Consider the following 18,882-nt stretch of genomic DNA (forward strand, 5'->3'; position numbering starts at 1 on the left):
GGGGTTGCCTGTGTCTCTGAGGCAGGGAGAGGTGTGGGGACTGGAGGGGCAGAGGAAAGGGGCAGGAGGGATGGGGCATCCTGCTGGCTGCTAAAGACAGGCAGAGATCGCACATCCATACCGAAGTTCGGGATAAACGTTTTCCAGGTACCACTTGAAGCCATGGCATTTCAACCTCTTCCGCAGCTCCACTCTGCTCTGGACACTGTGGGATGAAAATATCATAGAGATACAATGGAAATCATGAAAGTGAGACCCAACACACTAGAAAGGAAGGCTGAGAGAAACCCAACTGATATGCACAGACAGCAAAGACAAGAGTATCAGCAGCTCTGTTTTCTGCTATCTCCTGCATAAGCTTGGGTGGTCGTTTTGATCTCTGACTCTTTGGAGGTCTCACTTCATAAAATGGCATGATAACATATTGCCATTTTAACAAGGAGCCTAGAGTTTGGTGGATGAAAAGGTTCATGGAAAAGCACAGTCATTTAAAAATTATAAGTAAAAAAAAAAATGTTATCTGCTATATGCAATAAGTATTTATTTAATCACAGAACTGTAGGGGTTAGAAGGGACCTCTGGATATCATCTTGTCCAACCCCCCTGCTTCAGTAGGCACACCTAGAGCAGGGGTCACAGGAACACGTCCAGGCGGGTTTTGGATATTTCCAGAGAAGGAGACTCCACAACCCCTCTGGGCAGCCTGTTCCACTGCTCTGGCACCCTCACAGTAAAGAATTTTTTTCTCCTGTTTAGCTGGAACTTCCTCTGTTTCATTTTGTGCCCATTGCCACTTTTCCTGTCATTGAGCGCAATATATTGGGTAATATATTAATGTACTAGGAAAATAATATATGCTATTATAAGTTACTCTTAGTTTACAGGACTACAGAAGGCCTTGACTTCCAAGAGCACCTAAACATGCCGTTAAGTCAGCAGAAGCTAATTACAGTGAAATACTTCTTTCTTTCATTAACTGAGGCAAAATTTCTGCTGAGGGATAGTGACATTTTCCAAACTCCAGCTCCTCCCTGGGCCAGCCTCTTCCAGCACCTTCCCTTCACATAGGCTATCTTCTCTATACCCTCATATATTTAGCAGGATGGAGCTGCTACTTCATTCGGTGTTGATGGATGGAAAGAAGATATAAATTCAGTGGAAACAGGTTAGTCACCAGGATTTCAATTTATTTATCCAGGAGACTGAAGAGTAGCCAGAAGGAATTTGGGTTTGGATTTGGAACCCTCCGTGGTCCGAAGGAGACTTTCTAAGGAAAGCAAGAGCATGTGAAAATGAGAAATTAACACAAATACTTGCAGTCCTTCTCACAGGGAGGCATTTCTGACTGTTCAAAGAACGAATGGCAAATTCCCTGCATACAAAGCACTTGCTCCTTTCCAATACAGCCTTAGTAGGCCCAAAATTTAGTGATTTTCCTGCCCCTCAGCTTCCAGCAAGTCCTCTTGGACTCTCTCCCTCTAACTCTGCTCTAGGACCAGAAGCACATATACCTAATGCCAAGGGCAGGACATAGGCAGAGGGGGTTTTCCCCCACCTTGATTCGGTTCACTCACTGGTATAAACTAGCTGTTTCTATGTTTCATTACTGTGCTCATAGCATCTGCCTACCATTAGCATTTAATTGAGCGTTACTACAGAAACAACGCAGGCAGGTTTCCACAGCAGGGTGATGTCACCGTGAACACCCACTGCAGCAGGCAGGGCACAGGTAGGGCACAGGCAGCAGAGGAAGACACTTACTTTCCATAAGGCCTCCCTTGGGCGGCAGGGCGAGCTGCATAGTAGTACTGCTTGAATTCATCCATCCACACCTCTGCAGTGCGCTTGGTGTTTCTGAAGGAGGCAACAAAAGACAGGTGAAACCAAGGAAGCCTCCGCGGTGACATTTTCTAAAATGCATCAACTGATCCACCCCACTCTCTCCTCCCGTCCTCAGCTTGGTCTTTGGCTTCACCCAAACCACCCTTGAGCCAGCCCAGCTCTCACTACTATAGAAGCTACTCTTCCTCTCCATTTATCCAGGGACCAAACACAACAGGCCAAAGCTTGGGTGAAGGATTCACCATTTCAAACTCAGGTGGATGCTTTGCATCCACCAAAGTCAGAACTAAAGCTTCTCTTAAGCACCATCTCCTAGGCAGGTGTGCCTGGGGTTTTATTTAGTGGCTGGGATGGAGCTCTGAAAAGTGGTGCAAAATTTACCAAAGACTGAAAGCAAATATTTCCTTTGCATCAATCCTGTATGGACTCTTCTGCTTTGCACTCCTGGATTTCACTGAGGCAAATCTCAGCATCCAAAACTTAAAAGAAACCACCCCAGCCACAGTGCTGTAGCATAAATGTCAGTCTTCCACATCAGCCAGGTGCCTGGAGAAGGTTTATGAACCTCAGAAAACCTGCTGACTTCAGATGGCTCTAACTCTCCTTGCAAATGACTTTGTTGCCCCCATGCCTATCCACCCATCCCGGCCTGGATCAGGGGAGTCATCCAAGCTCCTGCTCCAAGGCAGGTGAGTGCCTCCAAGATATTGCTATCACTCCACTGGGTTGTGGGTGCCGTGGGGCAGGCTCTGATCCAGCCGAGTCCCACATGGCCAGAACAGGAGATAGTCTGAATGTGAACCCAGCACAATGCTGGAGCCTGAGCTGTCACTCACACTGAAGAAGAGGCTGTGTGGAGAAAAATCAATATCTGACAGAAAGGTGGAGATATTTTTTGCTGACATCTCTGTTTAAACAGAGGTATGACATAGCATCAGGTTGCCAGAACCTGGTTCTCCTCTCGGTCTATATACTACATTAAGTTGTAGTATACTATAGGTATATAGATACTGATAGGTGATAGATACCTGATAGATACCATAAGATTACCTGATAGATACCATAAGGCTGATAGATACCATAAGGCTAATAAAATCCAAGCTCCTAATGCCTACACATATGTTTCTCCAGACCGCTCTTCAGTCCCTTGCTGATTCACAGTGCTTCTTCCTCTGTCTCTAAGGCCACTGCAATAATCTAAGTGCTCTTCCTCAAGAGGTGCTGAAGTCACAGTGTCTACATCTGTATCTAACCTTCCCCAAAGTCCAGGATATTTTTGTCTTGGCTTCCTGATCTCTTTTGGGTTTATATGAAAATTGGGGATAAATGCTGAGGCTCATACCTAGGCGTTAATTCAGACCTCCCCAAAGTCCCTGTGTACCTGTGCCTGGGGTGCAGCCAGAAGAGCTGTACCCATTCAAGCTCCCCTTGCTCCTCCTGCAGGTGCAACGCAGACGCTGCCTTTTCATTCAGGTTTGCAGCAACTCCAGCAGTGAAGAAGTTGCCACATCCCAGCCTCTTCTGTAGGAGTCTTATTTCCCTAAAGTGAGAGCCATCCTCCTGACTCTCAAATTTGTGCCCTTCTCCTTGATGCCAGCAACACCCTGTGCCCTTCACTGCAATCTTTTAATAGCAAGGTGAAAAGGTTCCCTTCCTGCCCCACACACTGTGTGGCTAGAAATCACATATTAGGTATAACTGAGAGGCGTAATTTGCACTCCCCCAGGTTGCTGTCTCATGCAAAGCATGGGGAAGCTGCAGAGAGCCCAGGTCAGTGGTGACCCCGCTGCAGGTGGCTGGGTCTTCACAAATACTGATGTCAGCTTTTTATAACACTGGGAAACCCACACTAAAAGGAATGCCTGGTATAAGTGCCCCCGGTGTTTCTCTCTGTCATTTGCTTAATGGACAACCTTCAGCCTCATACTCTAAAAAAAGGAAGAAACCCTTCCTGACTTCACTAGCTGCTCCCATCATCTTTCCAGTGTTGATTCCCACTTCTGGACTGCCTCCTTCCTTGCCTGCGGCTCCCAGGATCTTAGCCCATTTCTGCCAGCCGTTTCAGTACCTGTTTCAGTCTATGTTCCTGTGTGCGAGGACAGGTCCCCTTCAACTGGGATGCCCTGGCAGTTCCTTCGGTGTCCCCACCAGTGGGGTGCAGTCCATTGTTGCCTCTGCTCAAGGGACAGCACCAGCCTGGAGGTGAAGCTACCCACTCCAGCACCCTGCTCGGCTCCCTTCTCGGAGAGGTATTGGGAACCAAATTTTCTGGTTCAGCTGAGCCATGCTCAGCCCTCAGCTAAGGTCACTGGGTACTGACAGACGTTGCTGGCAGCCTGATTTCAGGTCATAATAAATGTGTTCTGATGACCTTAGGGTCTAAACCATTTGCTGTTACAGTAGCTAGTACTCAGGGAGATGCTGGGCCTGTCCCTCCGTTTCTGTGCTGATGAAAGGTACCATATAAGTATCCTATTTCTGTCACATTCTCGACACTGTAGAAATCTTATGGGAGAGTTGTACTGACTTGCATTTTCTTCGGCTCACGAGATTCCTGCCCAAGGATATTTAAAAGTTTTCCAAACAAACTTTCCTCCCCATCTTCCCTGCTCCTCCCTCCCCACAAGGCAGCATCTTATTCCATTTCACAAAAAACAAAGCAAGCACAAAACACCTACTTAATGTATGTATTGGCATTTCCCTCTGGAAAGATATATGGATGTTTCTTCCGGAAGACATGTCCAACGCGGCTGCAGGGGATGATTTCCAGGCTCCCTCCACACATCCACACACGGAAAGAGATTTCTACAAGAAAAGCAGCTTCAGCATTTTGTCTTTCTCTCCTAGAGCAGGCTGGATCCTGGTGTTCCCTCTCAGTTCAAACTCTGCCACATTAAACTGGTGTAAATCAGTTACTGGAGGGGCTTTCCTAGGCACAACTCCCTTAAAAGCACATTTCAAAGCTTCTTGCAATCTGTTTGAAGTCAGTGCACTTAAAACCTACCTGTAGTACAGCAAGTGCTGTCACAGTGGCAAGAGCAAGACAGTAAGCAGGTGCCTTTCCATGCAGCCCTGCTTACAACACAGAATCATCTTGACAGTTTTGTGCTCCTCTAATTACTTCTGCACTGCCTATTTCAGAGTCACTTCCCTCCAAAGGGCTGTGAAGTTCACCAGGAGAGGCCATGAATTTTGCTTATTAATCACTACAACGGTCATTATCTTTATGAATCCAGCATCAATTCTGCACAGTGAACAGAGAGCTGTGCATCTATCACCTGTCCCAGAATGGATAGGAGCTTACCCTGCCCAGCTTGTACTCTGGGCCATGAGTGCTGACTTTGTGGACCAACAAGGCACACACCTTCACACAAGTAAAGATCAGTGGTGGAAGGGATTATCCCAAGAATCTGGATAAGCTGTCAGTATGGGAAATGGCTCCTGGTTACCCAAACCATTCTCTGGCTGGTCCACAGGGCCCTTCTGGAGGAAAACGAGCCTGTGGCACAGCTGACACCAGAAGTTACGGGATGCCTGGCAGGGAGTTGGATGAAATCCTAGCTGGCAAGGTAGGATGGGTAAACAGAATGGCTGATCTAATGGGTCCATCTGGTCCTAATGCCTGTGAAGCTATGAATCTGCAGCTACATTGTCAGACAGTCATGCTTAGACAGAACCAGCGTGGAAAAAATATGAAATTACACAGAAAAGGCTCTGCACTTCTTTTCATCCTATTTTATAATCTGTTGATAGTATAGAGCTACATGTAGCATTTATTTACTCCAAAACTACAAATTCCTCTTCACACCGCCCCACTCATCTAACTACAGAAGTCAGACAGGAAGACACCCATGATCTTTGCCAGCACATGCCCCTGACAGTCCCCTCATACACCAGCACAAGGATGACTTCTCCCCAGGTCAGATGCTGGCAAGACAAGCACCTGGGGCCGGAAGGCCATTTGGGCAGCATGGACAGGTGGGCACTCCTCTTCCTCCAACAGTGGGCGCTACCAGCCTGCAAAGCTGCCATCCCTCCAAAAACAACTCACAGCTTCAGGGAGCAAAGGAGAATTGGAGCCTGGACCTCCAAAGCCACCTACTCTCAGATGCAGGTTGCTGCAGAGGTGGAAGCCCACTTCACGGTGTTCCCATCCCCACTCGCAGCACGCCTGCCTGCTCCTGAGCTGATGAAAACAAGAGGCTGGCACTGCTGCAAAGCCCTTTGATGCCTGGGTCCAAAATTCAAGGCTTGATCCCACCCCCAACAGCTGGCCCTCGCAGCAGGGGCCAGCAAAGGGTGGGGTAGGAAAGCACAGCAGGGAGGAGAAGCATTTCTTTCCAGAAATCCCCTCCCCTTCCTTTCACTGCTGAGGTTACAGGCAAGAGCTGCAACAGCAGCTGGAGCCTCACCCCTTTCCCCAGTTCTGGGTATTAACAGGCCAATAAAAGGTGCCCTTGTGCCATGTCCTGGTGCTATATTGGGAGCAACCTTAATCACAGCTGCAGGGAAATAAGATTACGGCAGGATACAGCCGCTCTAAGCTGCTGCACTCAGTTCTCCTTGCATGTGGCTGTTGCTCATTTGCCTGTGTGTCTCAGCACCAGCCACACTGCCAGTGCTGCTGAGTAAATCAGAAGGGTGCCTGATAAAATGGGACAATCAGCCAAGCAGCTGTAAACTGCTGCATCGTGCCTTCCCCTCCTGTGGTCCTTCTGTTCAGCGTGGGAAAAGAGCAACTCCCTAAAGGGAGGGAAAGACCTGCATTGTTCAGTCCTTGCCTGCTCTTAATTTAGAGCCTAATGAAAAGGTGAGCTGAGGTGATCTCTGTGCACTGGGAACTGGAATGAAAACACAGTGCTGGGGAAGATGGTGAAGAGTCTGAGCAATCTGCTTCAGACACATTGCACCCTGCAAACCCTGCTCCAGTCCCAGTGAAGGCAATTAAACTACAGGTTTCTGCAGGTAGGGACCACCCTTTGAGGCATCTAACAAACAAGGTATCCAGACAGACAGCCGAGAGCTAAATGCCTTGAGAGGAGGTAAACTGAGGCACCAGTGAAGGCATGGCACAGGGCCAGCTCAGAGAGCCTGCTCGGGGGAGCAGGACCCAGCAGTGCGGGTGGCCCCTCTGAGTGACCCCTAGGAGAGAGGCGAGCAGTACGCGCTGGGGCGCACCAGCCTTGGCCTTAGCTTGGCGAAATACCTTTAGCACATATTGCTGGCCTGCAACTCCTTCTGCCATTACTCATCAATTCACCCACAGGAGATTAAGTAAATTTAAGAAGTAAAGCACCTACAATGTCCTCTCCCTTACCCAAACACACTTGCTTCTGTTTTGCCTGAAGTCTCCAGCCCTCCCTAGCTGCCCAGTCAATAACATTAAAGGCAGCAGCAATGTTCCCCAGGACCAGAGTCCTGCATCTCCTCAGGACTAAGCTACCAGAAAAAGCACAGTTCACTGCGGGTGCCCAAAATGAGCAAGCACTCGGTCAGCTCCTGCCTTCTGTCACCTGCCCAGAACTGACCAGGGCCAGCAGGGTCACAGCTGCACTTGCCTGTGTGTGACAGAGAGGTGGGACATGCTGCCCTCTACTACTGTGCCTGCAGGAGACAGACCTTTGAACTGAGCACGCTTCTGCTCTCAGAGCAATGGGCATGATGGGATCTGCCCTGCTGCTACTTCTTGGTTGCAGCATTAGCCTGCTTGGCCCCCTCCTCACCTTCCGCCTTTGACACATAGATGTTCTGAGGCAGCATTACATGCCACAGCAAAGCCAGCGCTTGTTAGGTCAGGACTGGCCTCCTGGGGCACAGCACCAGTAAGGGGAACACAGCACTCTGTAGGATAGGCCATAGCCATGCGTGAGGGCAACACCTGCATTTCAGGGCATTGGACAAGCTGCTGGGAACGAACTGCCCCAGAGGGCAGGCTGCCCCATCACCATCATCTCCCAGGAGCAGGGGCTGGCTGCTGTCAGAGACAAGCGATGAGCAGCGATGGTCAGGAGTAGGGTAGCAGTCCCTCTCCTTCTGTCTAGTTCCCTTCTTGAATGCTTTGTTTTGGCCGTTGATCCAGCAGGGGAGGTGGGAGGGCTGCTGCTCCCTCCTAGTTTCCTCAGGGCCACCCCATTCAGAGGAGCAGATGCTTTGGGAGAGACTGGTGGCAAGACACCCACCCACAGAGAGAAAGCATGAGGGTGAGAGATCCTACTGCATAACAAGATAAAAATAAATAAAATATGCTAGATTAAAAAGGCATGTGAAGGAAACAACAGTGCCAGGCAGTGGATGGGTTACTGCAAGGCGGCAGCATCTGTCCCTTGGATGACTGACAGCACTGCTGTATGTGTTAAGACACGAGATCCTTCCTTCCTTGCTAGCCATACTCCCCAGAGGTGTCAGCTATTAAAGCCAGGTTCTGATCTGTCTCCCTGACATTGAGTGCCTCCCCCTTCTTTCACGGATACAGTCTATTGCTCTGATCTGCAGCATCACTATGACTTCAAAGAGAGAACAGCCCAGCCTGATCCAGCTCTGCTTGACATGGGGGACAAGGGACAGGCTGTTACCTCTTTCATGTGACCTCTCAAGTTTGCATGCAGGAGATTTCTTAATGCCCATCTTGCCCCATGATAATGCACAGAGGTGACTGAATTTAGGTCAGCTCTTAACCTTTTTTTCATGCAGGAAAAATGATAGTGTCAAGGAGGTCCTGGCAGCGCTCAGCCATCCAGCGATACAGGAATGGATAAGCAGCTGTGTTACTTTGCCAAGCGCTTGCATTGTGCCAGTGGAGCTACTGTTTCAGGCATTCTGCAAACTCAGGGAGGCACCGATGCCTCAGTTCATAGCTTCAAAATGCTACCATCAGACAATGGGGTAAGATACGTCTTTGCTTTATTACTGAGAAAACAAGGTCAGGAAGGAATAGGAGGGGGTGTGTGGTATTCTTTCATCTGTTGGTAACACCAAAGCTGAGAATTCTGTGGTTTAGAGTATTTACCTATAGAAAACCAAAGCAGCATGGAAGGCAGGGAGTCCCAAGTACCAACATTTGCTCACTTCCCATCATTCATGGTTTGTTGGTTCCCTTGCTCGCCTGAGACCGTAACTTACGAATCTAAGTGAGGGAAACCATGCAGTGTTAAAAGCAAAATCCAAAATGACCTTATCTCCATCTGGCATGACTCAGGAAAAGAAGACACCACAGCAAGTCATAGAAGGAAGAATGACTCACCGAAGTTCTCCCCACCCCAGATGTCCATGGCACTGTCATACTTCCCCAGGTGGTTGAACCAGGCTTTGTCGATCACAAACAGCCCCCCAGCAATGATAGGAGTCCTGCAGAATGGGTAAGGGAAGAGGGGACACTCTCTCAAACACTGCTGCAGCACCTGGATGCACAGAAGCAGCCCTTCCCTTTGCCTCCTTTTCCATTGTCAGGACATTACCTATGTATCTCCTTCTTACCAAACAAGGACAACACACCTCAAAAAGCATCTGAGCCTTTCTTTTAGCTGCCTTGGTATTTTGCTGTCAATCATAAATTGCCTGGTGCTTAATGACTGGCTAATGCACCCGTCAGCACAACTCCTACAAGCCCAAAGTTCACAGCTCTGATTGTAGGCTTCAGCATCAAAAATGCACTTAACGCTCGGGGGGTTATTCACTCAGACAGGCTTTTTGCCCGGAGCCAGCCTATTAAGAGCACCATTCCACTGAGGAGGGGAAGGCAGAGCCAATTCAGAAGGGCTTTTTAAAAGCCATCACTAGCTGTGTGATCTTCATTTCAAAACAGGGTTATTTTTCATTCTTTGGATTAGCTAAGAAAACTACACAGAGAAGGTCTGTGGAGGAGGGGAGGGCAGACCCAGAAGATAACTCGAGGAGACTCGCCATTTACTGGCACAAGTCCTGTCTCCATTCAATCGCAGACAGTGTGGATGCCTTAGCGTAGGCTCAGGGGGAGCTGGGGTCACTGCTGCGCCCAGGTGAGTCTCCACAATGCTCTATGTGGCAGGATGACCAGGAACGTGAGGTGAGCCTTCATGAAGCCAGTGAGAGCTCCTGTTAAAAACAGCATCCTAAGGAGCAGCAGCGCTTTGCTCCCCTGCGAGCTTTCTGGGGTCCTCAGCTTCCTCCAACACCCGGTCTCCTCCATGCTACACACTCCAGCGCTCCACAGCTGGGGATGCAGACACTAGCATTTGGCTTGCTGCCAGGAGAGAATTTCAGCAGAATGAGGGACTCCCTCCATCTCACGGCATGAGGACAGATGGCATCTCTCCTGTTCAGTTTTGCTATCTCTCCTGCACATCCTGAATTTCTGAGAAGCCTTCAGCAAGGTCCAGAAAATCAGTGATGCTCTGGAAAGGCTGGACTAGACACCATGTTTTATCAAGCAGGCTGAGGACACAGTGATAGCTGAGCTGAGAGAAGCAGAAGTCTGGAGCACTGGGCTTTTTCTCTAAACATATTCAGCCTCCTTAGCACTACCAAGCCATGAACAACCACAAATACACCCCTTCTACCTTTGCAGCACTCTCAGGCTTCAATGGTGGGAGATGAAGCTGTACTGCAAAACCCAAGCTAGCCAGGAGCTCGCAATAGGTATTGGAAGTTCAGAGCTGTCCTGGAAGGAATATCACACTGCTATAGTGCATGGTGACACACACAAGGTCAGATGAGATGCCTGTCCTGCCCCATGTTCCCCAGGTGCCTCCTTCACCCTCTTGACTTACTTAATGGGTTCAGTGGGATCAAGTCGTTTGGCTTTAAGCTCTGGAGAAAGCTGCTCCCATTTGAAATGCAAACTCCAGTCAAAACCTAAAACAGAAGTAGGGAAGTACCACGGGGAAATTAGAAATGGGTATGAATTAGGAGGCAATGCAGGCTGCAGAAACCATGTTTGATGGAGTATTTCCCCCCCTTTCAAATGACTGAAGCTCTTGGGAGAAAAGTCCAATGGCTAACATATTTTACTACTACATATGAACAAGAAACAACACATTGCATTACAATTGCAAAGTCAAGCACTCCAAAGGCAAGGAAAGTCAGAAATAAAGCTGCTGCTGAAACTCTACTTTGTCCCCTTGTGCACAGATACATGCTCTGATGGATATTGCGTGCTACAAATAGCACAGGCATATTAATAAGCGCCACAGTCACATCCTCCATTTGTTGCCTAGACATCCCCCATCTCCTCGTCAGCAGCCCAGCTTTCAGTGCTGCCAAGGGTGGCTTTGACATGACCCTTCTTTTCCTGCTTGACCGCCTTATCCATTGTAGCAAACACCATTCCTCATGCCACATTTACCTGTCTCTAAAATAGCCTGAAAATAGCCAGTGGGGAGCACTGAACAGTGCTAATGCACTTTCTGCAAGACGGCAGAAGCCAACAGTGTGGTGCAGAACCAGCAGCCCCTCTGGCCAGTGCATTCTCATACCATGGGACAGGCATCCACAGGGCATGCACGTGACTTGGACTCACCTCCTCTGAGGTCCGAGGAAGCCGCCACATAGGCAAAGGTGTCCAAGTTGATGATGTCAATAACGGGGCTGACCACTCGGGTGGGATCCTGGAAAGTAGAAGTGAAATGACCCATGACTTCAGATCACATCCCTCAAATGGGTCAGGGGATGCTTTAGCTCCGGCAGACACCAGGTGGCTGGAACTCTTGGTGTCATTCATGTTTGTCAGGGACAGATGCCCATCAATGCCGCCTCCTCCTCAGCCATCACATCAGTTCAACCAAGGAATTAATGGCAGCAGCACCAAGTGGCAGAGGTATTGCTGGGAGCCAGGGGCATGCTGATGAGAGAGACTGGGAAGGCAGGCACCGTCTGTCCTGGGAGAGAGGACTGTGTGCTGCTGGGCTGCTGAGCTAGCATCTCTCACCGGCTTTGGCTTCACCCACAGCCTCTCCCTCCACAGGCTGTGTATATACTTGGCACCAACCTCGGCAGGATGCAAAGCGCCATCTGCCTTTTGCAAATTCACCAATGTATTCCCCTTTCACCTCCCTTAAATGCTTTTTACTGGATTTCAGAAGTCAGGCAAGAAACAGGCAGTTGAAATGACGGAGGAAAAACACAGGCTTTCAAGCAGCTTAAATATAGGCATTTTTAAAATGAACAAACTATGGGGATAGAGTTTTGCCAAAGGTGTGAAAGGGTTAAAGAAAAAAAAAAAGACTCAAATGATTTTAAGTAGTTGGTGGTGATTTAATTAACATCTTGTTATGGGCAAAGAGATTATACAAACAGTTATGAACAAAAATATCTACAGGAGGAAGAGATTCTGACAGCTTTGACTGGTCTCTTATCTCCCTTTTTCTTTTCAAAAATTCCAAACTCCAATTATAGCTCAAACTTCAAGCTTTTACCCTCACCAGATCAAATCATTTTTCACAGCCATGCAAAGGAAAGCAGCTGAGCACACACAAGCTTGCTCGCTCACTCAGAAAAGACTCTGTTTTAGAAATTAGTCCTAGCAAAGAAGTATTTAAATGCAGCTGTAGGATGAAGCAACTGAAGGCCATGGGCCAGGACCTGGACGAGAGCTCAGGTTTTCCAAATGAGCATGACAAATGCTTGGTATTTCTGTAACAACGTCAAGTCAGGAGTCTTAACATGACTTCATGTGAGTCAAACAACCCACTGAAAGGGCAAGGTCTGCTGTACCTACGTACTGCATGGAGAAATTCAAGCCACGCCCAAGTGTGCTGAGCCTTTCAAACTCATCGCAGCAGCTGCATAGTGCCCCTCAGACTGCCGCAGCTCTGTATACCCAAGCATGCTTTAGTTGCCTGAGGGTAGGGGAAAGGTTTTAAGCAAAGCATCTGATTTGAGTGCCGAACACTGCAGGGAAAGGATCATATCTAGTCATTTAAAACTTGCCCCTCAGCATCTTACTGGTGAGCACTTCCAACTAGCCCACATTTGTCCCCAGTTTCAATTCCACACCTATACTCATTACATGGCACAACTTCTTGCAAGAAAATCTCCTTCACCTCTTGGCTGAGTGCATTACTGCAGGATGCTAGCAGCTTTCAGCAATGCAACCTTCTCCTTACCTCACTTTCCTTGCCATGTCATGGGGCCATTTATATTTACTCAGCTTTCAGGAAGGTCTCTCTGACCCTCAACAGAAAAGCATGGCATGCTCAAGAGCACAGTGCTGTTGCTATGATTTATTTTGGGTTGAGCACTGGATTGTATTATAGGCAACTTCACCCTTCTGGTTTTTTGATACCCTCCCATGCCAGGGCATGTTAATATTAACAACACCCAAATCTTCAATCCTTTTTCACATGAAATTCTTAAATACCTGAGAACGCATTTCGCCAAAACACTTCCCAAACAAAACAAATTATGGAACTAAATCAACAGGAAAAATCTCTGAGAATGGTCCTGAAGACAACAGATACATTTCAACCTTGGAAAAGGACCTTGATTCCAGCTTGTCTCTCAACCTCTACATCATGACCTTGTAATGGACAACAAAACAGGCCATGGTTGCTCCTCTGGCCCCACAGCAGCAGCAGGCAAGGCAAGAGGGCCAGGCTGCCCCTCACCTGCCTCCCCCTGCCCCAAGGGAGCAAAAAGGGGGGGGGGATGCTTGAGTTGGAAGTGGGGGGTCACCATCCACTGGCTCATTCCAGTGCCATTTGCAAATTCAGTTTTGGGGCCAGCTTGTTGAGTCATGCTGTAAAAATACCTTGGGCTAGATAATTACATTTTTAGGAAAGTTATTTATTCAGTTGAAATGCACCATTAATGGCTTCAGAGATATTTGTTCCGTAAGTAAAAACAAGAGCCTGTGTGCCCACGCGCTCACAGTCATATGCTTATAAACATGCTGGTGCAAAACACCCGCTGTTGCTGCCGCTCCCTGGGACACGTAGCCTCCCAGGCACAGGTCCCAGACCACCCCGCAGACCCCTCTCTTCCCCCCACATCCCTTCACTTGCTCTTAGACTTTCTAGTCCTGCTTGTTTCCAAACCCACATGCCAGGCACGCACCTCCCGTGCCCAAAAGTGAGCATGGGCCTGGCAGGGGGCATGCCATTGCCTGCCAGGAAAACTCAGTGTGGGGCTCAAGGGGCACCTTAACGCAGGTGCATGGTTGCACACATGGGCTCCAGCGTTTCCCACCACAGAAAGCTGTAAGAATAGCTGCTCTGGTGAAGAAAAAAAGGAAAGAGAAGCAAAGTGCTGAGTGGTTGGTGGTGGCGAAAGAGCTGGGTGTGCTTCAAGGAACTCACCACTCCTTTGCTTGAAAGTTAAATCACGTTAGCTCAAAGCAGACTGTTCCTAGGAGTAACACGGTAAGAAAATGCTTTCTAGGTGGCTACTTCTCATCACAGCAATCGGACAGGGAAGCTGGCTCTTTAACACAGCCTGAAGGTGGCAGCAGTAACATTTCATACACTCCACAGATCAATATTTTAACCCTGATAGAAAGGATGGGTATGGTGGGCCTGGGAAGAAGGAATCTGAGGACCTTATCCTGCAGCTTTTGCAAGCAGTTAAAAAGCAAACAAGTGGGACTCCACTTGCTTTGCAAGTCACTCAACACTCTTCATAGTAGTTCTCCCATACTGCCTTCAGCTGAGCTGCAAGGCACTGGGCAGGATAAGTGCAGCATGAGTAGCAGCACAAGCTTACCAACCACCTTACCTCCAGTGAGGGAAAGATTTAACCCAGAAGAGCAAATAAAAATAAGTTCATGGAGGTGATATTTGCACATGACGTTATATGCAGACCATGATGCAGTGAAACTCCTATGGCAATGCTGCATGTGGCATCTGCATTCACCTGCCCCACGGGCGCCAAATGTGGGGCACAGTCATGGAGCTGCACAGGAAGGCAGCTCTGCCTGCCCCCTTCCTGCCACCACTGCTGCCCTTCTCCTGCCAAAATACATCAAACGCTCTGCCTGGGAAACAGACAATTTCTCTGGATATTCTTCACTGAAATACAGCAGAGCTTCGGCAGAGAATGAGGAATGCCTGTCTTAAAAAAGCTCAGAGGAACAACTGTTGCAGTAAAGTTTAGTGGTGAATCCCACCCTGGGGAAGGCCAGCTATGAGGCTTGAGTGGGGTATCACAGCACACGCTCTCGTAATTGCAGGGAAGCTGCGATCGATCATATGAAAAGGCCATTTTCATTATTTTACCGTTTATCAGCAGCACTGCGGCTCAGCCTGCAAACAGAGGTTGCCAGCAGCACTGACTGCCCTTGCCCATCTGAAGGGACCTGAGCTGGTGCTGTGCCCCATTTCCCCCTGTCTCATTGCTGCTGCACACAGGGGACACACAGCCCAACCAGCACAGATATCACATATGGAGGTGAGAAAAGCAAGACACCTTGGATGATGGGCACTGTGAACACCAGCCAAGCAGATTTCTCCATAACCCATTGCCTTGGCTTCCCCTTGCTCCTCAGCAGCCTTTATTTCAACATTATTCAGTAGTTTTAAAATTACTGAGTAATAAATACTAGCAATCAGGAGCCATAGGTGTAGCAAGGGTGGAGGAATGAGGCATAGCGAAGGGAAAGGACCATGCGTCCACACTGGAGCTGAAGGCTTCATTCCCTGCACGGTGCTAGCAGGTCACCAGCACAGAGCTCCCTCTGACTCAGGTGACAAAGTGCTAGGAGACCCCATGTGCATGTCTGGTGAGACAGTTGCCGCCGGCGAAAGGCGAATGTCATTGTCTGCTCTGAAATCAGCAGAATTTAAATCCTATTAAATCAATTTATTAGTGCTTAATTTGCATGAAATTAAATTCAGCCCCTATTCAAGGAGCCATCACTCCCTTAAATCATCAGCACTGAGCATTTTACATGAGCTTAATTAAAACCTCTTCTGGAGCACTGCCCACTTATTCCCCTTCCACCACTCAACCTGTGCTTGCTGGGTAGAGCCCTACTGCCCCAGAAGGCACCTTGCCCCACGCACCAACATGCTCTCCCAGTCACAGAAACAACCCCACCTGGCTGCTGGGTGGAGGAAGATCAGCAAATGTCACTTTGTACCCCAGAAACTCATCACTTTCTTACTTGGATGCCTGCGTGCAGTTGGTTACAGTTGGGTGGTCATGCCCGTTGAGAGGGAAGAGGAGGTAGACATCAGTGATGTAACCACTGAGGGTAGCCCTGGTCTCTCAGGAGCACTCACCTCTTTGATTCTCTGCAGCAGAGGGAGTAGCCAGTCCTTATTCACCTCACAGTGACTGTCGAGGAAGGTCAGGACTCCTGCTCCTGCCACATCTGCCCCTCGGATTCGTGACCGGATCAGACCTGTTCAGGGACATACCATGTCAGCTGCCACCCAGATGGCTGGGCAACGTCCCCAAGCTCCTCCAGCATGGTCTCCTGCACTTGTGCATCTCCTGGGTTTTGACCCATCAAAATCCCATTCAGATAAAACATGGCTTGGGTTCATAGTCTCCTTCCCAGCGCTGCAAGGCATGCCAACCATTTCCCAAGGTCACCAAAGCAAATAAACGGCCCCACCAAGATTAATGATTTTTGGCACTTATGCCAATCCTTAATTTGAGCAATTATTTCTGCTGTCACCTTCTGGGGCAAAACACGACTCAAAATGCTTTCATAACCCCCTACAAGTAATAAATCTAACATAGATGTAAGTCAGTGGGGAATGGGCCAGGGGAGTCGAGGGTGGAATCACCTCATGCCAGAATTAGGCTTTTCTTAGACCGCTAACTTTTCCCTGCTGTGCCCCTTCCTGTGTCCCAGTGACCACCCTGATCTCTCTCCCACCCTGGGGACACTGCTGATCCGCAGCTCAATGGGAACATATTTTCCACAAAGGAAAGAGGCTTGGCTCTTAAGGTGCTAAGAGCTCACTTGGCTCATCAGGGCCCTGATGGTGAATTTAGAGTCCTTCAGAGCTGGGGATAGATTGCTGTGTGCGTTTGTGAGAAAGAAAAATGAACAAAGAGGGAGGTCATGGAATACAGCTGCACGCATGGATTTCACGCTAGACTCTTTGGCAAGACCACGGCTCTTAAACATGCTCTGTTCCTATTCATACAGGAGTCAAATGGCTTTCCAGCACTCCTCCTGCCTGTGGCCAATGCTCAAGTGAATCACAGCATAAGAGAGGAGATGGTCCATTGGCAAACAAGATGACACACAGGTTGCTCAAGGGGAGCAGAGATTCTTGATGAAGGAGAAAGAGTGGTAATACAAGGGGAGGCAGGGGCAGATAGAGACAGAAGGGTTTCAGGGAGCAGCCACATATCAGATCCATGCAGAAGGGAGTCACTGACTTTTAAATTTTAAATTAAAACTCCCTAGAGGAGAGGGGTCAAGGAACAGCCTCTGACCAGGAGGGAGAGGGACAGGAGAACAAAGCCTAGAGCAATCCAGTGTTTGCCAAGGTCGCCTCCTGCAACAGAGGTTGTCTCTGTATCTTTCTCTGCAACTTATAAGATCTTATGGGTAGGCACGTTCTGCTGTACCCACCCCAGCCCTCCCCAAATCCTGGCAGGTCCTGAGGAATACAGCTTCAGTGAAGTATTAAGTGAGGTAAGCCCTCCAGGCCGAGTTCCCAAATCCTGACTGCTTTATAGAGCACCAATACCTGCACGTCCATCCAGTGCTGGGAGCAAGAACATATGTACCCCCAGAACACAGAAGAGAAAGGTGAGAAGAGGTGCAAGTGTACTGAAACCTCCCCTACCCTCCTGCCAAAGCAGGTATGTGTCTTACACCCACGGGTGGGTGATGCCATCCTGACACCAGACCCACAAAGCTGAAACCTTCTGCAGAAAGAATCCACAGACAAACCCTCTCTGCTCCTCAATCTCTGCAATCTGACACTCACTTGGACTTTCACCTTCGATTTTTAGCATGAAAAAACTTCTTTGTTTTCCTCATACTGCAAAGCAGGAACTGAAAACACCCATTCAGACTATGGGGAGCTGGAAAATGTCTCAAAAGGTTGCCAGCAGCAGCCCAGTAGGACACACATTCATCCTCCATATAGCCCTTCTCAATCTTTCAAATATAATTATTTTTAAAAAAAATCTCACAGAAACAGTAGGAGCAGATCTCCTCTCTTTTATTAGAGCAAACATCTTTAAAAATAAAACCCGGGGCTTTGTTTTGCCTGTTCTAATTTTCTGGCTAATAAGCTACAGCTGAGCCTCATTGGATATCTTAATAGTCCCATCTTTTTCAGCCAGAGAGGATGGATCCATTTCAAATCCTAGTCCTTTATCACATGTCCTTTTATCAGGGCCCCCTGTCTCCAGGAGCTGCTGACCTCCCTTGTCACCCACTCCACTGAGGTTCCCCCCCTCACTCCATCACTCACGGCTCCTGAAATCTGGGCTTCCCCTGGGTCATGGGCAGGCAGCTCTTACCTTCTCGCCGTCCGTTCCGCAGGCACTTCACCTTGGGGAGCTTGCCCAACAAGCGGCAGTCGTCAGCTTGGGAAACACAAAGGGAGGACATGTCACCCTCAGCCCTCATAGTGGCTCTGGCAGCAGAAATGGTCCTAGGGGAGATTGGGAGCAGGGAGAGGTCCTCATCCTGAACTGGCTGATGGCTTGTTAGGGCAATGGCACTGCTGGGGCACAACAGCATCACCTCCCAGCTCATGCAGTGTAAATCAGGACTGGCAGAGCAGCAGTTTTCATAAAACTAGTGTAAACCTAGCAGATTTACACCGAGAACACCCGAATTACACTAAAGTCAGCATAGAAGAGCTGTGGTAGGGGTCAGAGTCAGAGGTTTTGCACATTAATGTAAATTACTATTTTTGGTAGCTGCAAAGCAATACATAAGCCATTGGATGCATGTCTATGTGGCAGGGCAGGAGCCTCCTGAGGTGGCCTGCGAGCCCTGAGTGAGGAGAAAAGGATGGTCAAAGAGAGCCCCGTGGAGCATCTGAGGGCTCTTCATGCCCAGGGCAGCAGCTGCACGGGGCAGAGGGGCCCCAGAGCCACTCACACCCAAGCTAGGGAGGCCCTGCAATCCCACATGCAGTTGCTGCCATT

General features: G+C 48.8%; 1 protein-coding gene across 1 annotated transcript in view; it reads right to left on the reverse strand.

Annotated features, from left to right (window-relative positions):
* GALNT14 (polypeptide N-acetylgalactosaminyltransferase 14) overlaps nt 1-18,882 on the reverse strand; it is a 105,156-nt gene that overhangs the window by 15,396 nt on the left and 70,878 nt on the right. The window contains exons 5-12 of the mRNA XM_075088701.1: nt 18,247-18,312; nt 16,032-16,153; nt 11,336-11,423; nt 10,587-10,671; nt 9,083-9,186; nt 4,521-4,647; nt 1,762-1,854; nt 122-205 (exon numbers count right to left, since the gene is read on the reverse strand). Coding sequence (XP_074944802.1) covers nt 122-205; nt 1,762-1,854; nt 4,521-4,647; nt 9,083-9,186; nt 10,587-10,671; nt 11,336-11,423; nt 16,032-16,153; nt 18,247-18,312 — 769 coding nt within the window. The remainder of the gene's footprint in view (nt 1-121; nt 206-1,761; nt 1,855-4,520; nt 4,648-9,082; nt 9,187-10,586; nt 10,672-11,335; nt 11,424-16,031; nt 16,154-18,246; nt 18,313-18,882) is intronic.

The sequence above is a fragment of the Phalacrocorax aristotelis genome, chromosome 3, assembly GCF_949628215.1.
Source record: "Phalacrocorax aristotelis chromosome 3, bGulAri2.1, whole genome shotgun sequence".
Lineage (NCBI taxonomy): Eukaryota > Metazoa > Chordata > Aves > Suliformes > Phalacrocoracidae > Phalacrocorax > Phalacrocorax aristotelis.